This window comes from Propithecus coquereli, unplaced genomic scaffold, assembly GCF_000956105.1.
Source record: "Propithecus coquereli isolate 6110/MARCELLA unplaced genomic scaffold, Pcoq_1.0 Scaffold236, whole genome shotgun sequence".
Classification (NCBI taxonomy): Eukaryota; Metazoa; Chordata; class Mammalia; order Primates; family Indriidae; genus Propithecus; species Propithecus coquereli.
This window is the reverse complement of record NW_012147908.1, coordinates 3,086,082-3,090,874: the sequence shown is the minus strand read 5'-3', so window position 1 is coordinate 3,090,874 and position 4,793 is coordinate 3,086,082. Positions and strand designations below refer to the sequence as shown.

The window sequence follows — 4,793 nt, the reverse complement described above, 5'->3', positions numbered from 1 at the left end:
GAGAAAGGATATGCTCATGGCCCGGGAGAAGACAGACTCACGAAGAACCAAGGGGGAGTACCAGGCAGCCTGGCTTCAGCCACTCACATCAGCATCTCTAACAATCATGTGTTCTTAAGAGATAATGCCCAACCACTTTTTAAACTTAGACTCCGTCTCCTTTCCACACAAGATGCCTCACAGGGTAAGAGCAGATCTTATGCAATTTGTGAGCTCTGTGTTCTCATCAGTTGATCTGTACTTAGAACCTGCATAAGCCGGGGAAGGTATGTAGCAGCTAAAGGGATTATAACCCCTCAAATGCAAACAACCTTCAGGCGCACTTAGTCCAAACCAGTACAGTTTTATAAAGTACACTCTTAATGTTGAGTTCCAGAGGACACACACTTTAGAAAAGGTGGAGTAGGCGAAAGAGCTTTGAGTTCAATTTTAGCCTATATAGTTCAAGAAAATTAAGCCATGGGAAACAAAAGCGCACCAGCTATCTCACCCACTCCACCCACGCGCATATACATACACAGACAAAAACAGAAGTGCATTGCAATGCTTCTCCTCATCTCTCATTTCCACAGAGTTCTCATAAAAAGAGCAAAGAGGAAGAGAACATTTTGACGCCCTCAGATAGGTTATACTTGGCAATAAAGGGGTTAAGCAGCACTACTTTCCTGGAAACCTTCCAATTCCCTAGCTACTAAACGCAAATTCTCTTCACTACCTGTACTACCTAGTTTTAAAAATTCAGCAGGTTAGGGGTTAAGACCAATACCTCAGAAAGAAAAAGAGAACTGGTTCAGCTCCACCCTCTCTAAAGCAAATACCAACAACTCTGAGCCAAATCCACTAAGGATACACAAGACTCCATGGACATTCCAAAAAACAGGTGAAAAGGAGTTGAGTTTCCTCAGGTTTCTCACCTTACAGCACCACATACTTAGCAGACTTCACAAATTGTGAAACACACAAGTGTTAGATAAAATAAAAGCACATACAAAATTCTACTAAAGACTTGAAACATTAACAAGTCACAGAGGTCACTATAAATCGGCAACAATAGCTAGAATTCGGGTGAGGAAGGTCAAACAGTACCCATGGAAACAAAATCAAAACAAAATGATACAGAAACAGAAGGAATACGAGCCCTAGAACTTAAGTTTTGGAAAGAAAGCTCTCTAACTAGAGGGTCAATTCTTATCCTAAAGAAACATAGGGGAATGTTGCTTTACTCCCCCTTTGGTTAATAGTGTCACTACTATTAACCCTATATTTCTGGGGAGGAAAAAAAGGTGTACAAAGATAAAAACAGGCAGTTACTGACAGCCTGCATGCCACTGGAAAGGACAGTCCAAGAGCACCTGGTCTTGCTAGAAATAGGTAGGAAGAAATGAGTCACTATTTTATTAATAATTCCATTTAGTATGCTCCATATCTCAATGGTCTAGGTTATAAAACAACATTTTCTTCCTGTTTCCATCATTTTATCAGTTTTCTTCCCAAAACTTGTGGAGCTGGGTCAGAATTTTGGGGGGTAGGGCTAAGAGAAAGAAAGAGGTAAGAGTTACCAGCCATTTGATTAGGAGAAGGAAATACTAGGGTGGGGGCGTAAATACCTGGAAGATAAGACAAAAACCTACAGTTACAACTAGCAAATGATTTTTAAGATCCAAGACTCTTTCCCTGCTGGACAGTGCCCGATATCTTCCAAAGCTTTTTATAGTAAGAGCAAACAAACGGCTTCCTGGAGAGAGGAGTTAGTGAGGGCAAAAGGTAATGAAATATGTTAGGGTTACATGAACGTCAATACGCCTTCAGACTCAGATTGGAAGTAATTGGCACCTGAGGAAAATTTGTTCTTCTACAGGTAGGAAAAGGGATGTCAGTAGTAGCTCTGAGGCACAGGTTGTGGCAGGAATTGAGGAGATGGTTATCATAGGAAATGTATAAAAAGCAATTCAATTACAAACTTCTTGGACTTGCAGGCAAACTTCCTCCCCACAGGAGAGATTTATCACCATCCTACGTCAGGAGCGGCATAATCATAAGAGAAGTTCTAACCCCCTAAAAAGTGATAAGCAACAGGGCAAAGAGGTTCTTTGGATAGAGAAATACTGGTAAGTAAATTAGCGTCATGCCCCAATGACCATAGGACCTGGGCAGAAATCCATTCCTACAATCGCAAGGACAAAAGTCCAAGGGAGGAGAAGAGTTGGGCCCAAGTCAGGTAACATTCCTGAGGGGAAGGATTATCAGGTGACACCGGGCTGAGGGCCCGGAGGGGGTACTGGGCGGGAGGAAAGTTAGCAGGTGAAAGGGATCAATCATGGGGAAGGAAGTGACCTTTCGGAGAAGGAAATAAGGAAATACCAAAAAGAGGGTAAGGGTAAGAAGAGAAAATGGACCCAGAAGAGCACAGGGGACCAAGAAAGAGAAGGCGTGTTCGGGTACCAGAAGAAGAAGAAAGGAAGTGGGGCTGAGAGCCGGCCGGGGCTATGGGGGCGGGAGGGCAGAACGTGCGGGCTGGGGAGTGAAGGAAGCCCCGAGGTTGCCGGGGCAAGAGCCGGGTGGGATTCCGGGGCTTCCCGAGGTCCCGGAGGGGGAGGATTTCGGGCTGCGGAGCCGAGGACCGAGCGAAACGAAGGAGGGAGTCGCGGGGGCGGCTCCCTAGAGACGGGCGGGTGCCCCTGGGGCCGGCTGCTGGGGTCCAGGGGGCGGTTACAGGGCCAGGCAGGAGCAGGGTGGGAGGGACACTCACAAATTTCTTGGATTTGCCGCCGTCGCTGCCTGCCGCAGGCAGCTCATCTGGGCTCCGGCCCTTCTTCTTATCCCGGGTCCCGCGGCCGGGCCCCAGGGCCCCGCCGGGCGGCTCCATGTCCCGGTTCGCGCTGGCCAGTGACCCGCGCCTACGCCGCTCCCGCCGGGCAGCTCCGAGCCCGCCGCCGCCGCCCAGCAGCTCTTTTAGCCAGCCGCCGCGCCCCGCCTCATTAGCATGCCGGGCTGCGCGCGCCTCATGAATATACAACGATGACGCCTCGCTCCCGCCCGCCTGCCCCACTTCCGCCCGGCCTGCAGCCCCTACCAATGGGGGAAGGGACGGGGGTGGAGGGAAGCCGCGGAAGCGCGCTACCTGCCCGGCGGGCCTAACCATTCAGACCCACGTTGGGGGGTGGCGAGCGGGCGCAGCTGGGAGCACCGCCTCCTGGCGGTTGAGCGGCGCAGGCCTCTGGGCTTCCAGGCAGTGCCCACGTGGCTGTAAAGCTTGAACCCTCTCACACCCAGACCAGGATATTATCTGAACCAAAAATCGCATAAATGATCATTAGCCTGGCAGAAAATTTGAGTGCCAGGCTTTCTGGGATAATGCAGTTCTTATGTGTGCAATATCCATGGAACACATGAAAAAAATTTTAGAAGTGACAGCTACCATGTTTTGAAAGCAATGGAACAAGAACAGAGCTTATCCAAGGCAAGTCCTAGACGATGAACCACACTAGCTCTGGAGTTAAATCGCCTAGTTTTGAATCCCAGGTTGTCTACTATCTAGTTATGTTTCTAATCTGGACAAACTAGTTATTGCCAACATGAACCTAAACAGTGATAATAGGTACCACTTACCATGCCCTTGCTCCCTGCCAGGCACTATGCAAAATACTCTTCATGTATTTTCTCACTGAATGCTCACAATCCCATGTGATAGATTCTGCTGGTCTCACCATTTTAAAAATAGGAAATTTGGTCTCTGAGAGTTGAAGTGACTTGCCCAAGAACACATAATTGATACAAAATGTAAACCCAGATTAGTCTGATTGCTGCCAAGCCCTACGTTTAACCAGCATTCCCCACTGACATGAACCAAACATGAGCAAAAAGATGTTCTTTGCTCTTCTAGCTTGACTTTCTCCCACAGCAATTTCATCCATTCTTCCAGCTACATCTGCCCGCTGTGTGAAAATTACGTGGCAACCAGTAGGCCTTCGCTGTACAGACGGCATCATCTTGACCACTGCTAGCAAAAGGTTTCAAGTGTACGTTCCTAGAGGGCAGAGTCAGTAACTTACTCACTCTGGAGCCCCAGTCCTTAGCCCAGGGCCTGATATACACCAGGGACCCTACCAAGCTGGCTGGCTCCTAAATCTGTCCTTCATCTCTTTTGTGCTCCAGACTTCCTAAGAGTGGCCTGTTACATGGAAAGGTACACAGAGCTGTCCAGCCCACAGTTCAAACTCATTTTAGTGCCAAGCTTTCTGGACTTTTTGTCTTACTTCCTAAGCTAGAATGCTGAGAGACAAACAGGATCAAAGGATTGAGGGGACCCATCTATTACTCCTCTTTCTTGTAACACTGTCTATATTTGCTACAACATTTATCATACTCCTTACTGGGCTATAAACTCTTTCAGAGAAGGGTCCATGTTTGTGCCTACTTCGGTATTGAGCGTTGTTCTTCACATAAACAGTCAGTGAGCAATTTCTTACGTCAGGCACTGTGCTAAGCAATTGACATGTTTTATCTCAGTGTATCTTTATCAACCAGCATCACCATTCCAAACACCCTGGTTCAAAAACAGAAGTCATCTTCTACTCCCTCTCTTAAGCTAGCAATCTGCCCAAGTTTGTCTAACTCTTAACTAGAATGCTCTATTAACTTCTTATATACAAAAGAATCCATGTACATACACAGGGCCTAACATAGGATAAGTGCTGAATGAATGTTAACTATATTATATGCATCATCACCCCCATTTCCTTCTCCCTTCATACATAGGAAGCTAGCAAGAATTAATATTCCTAGAAAAGCAG

General features: G+C 47.1%; 1 protein-coding gene across 1 annotated transcript in view; it reads right to left on the bottom strand.

Annotated features, from left to right (window-relative positions):
- DIAPH1 (diaphanous-related formin 1) overlaps positions 1-3,004 on the bottom strand; it is a 101,368-nt gene extending 98,364 nt beyond the window's left edge. Inside the window, exon 1 of the mRNA XM_012645785.1 lies at positions 2,750-3,004. Within this exon, the coding sequence (XP_012501239.1) occupies positions 2,750-2,866 (117 nt within the window). The 5' untranslated portion in view covers positions 2,867-3,004. The remainder of the gene's footprint in view (positions 1-2,749) is intronic.
- Positions 3,005-4,793: the final 1,789 nt, after the last annotated feature.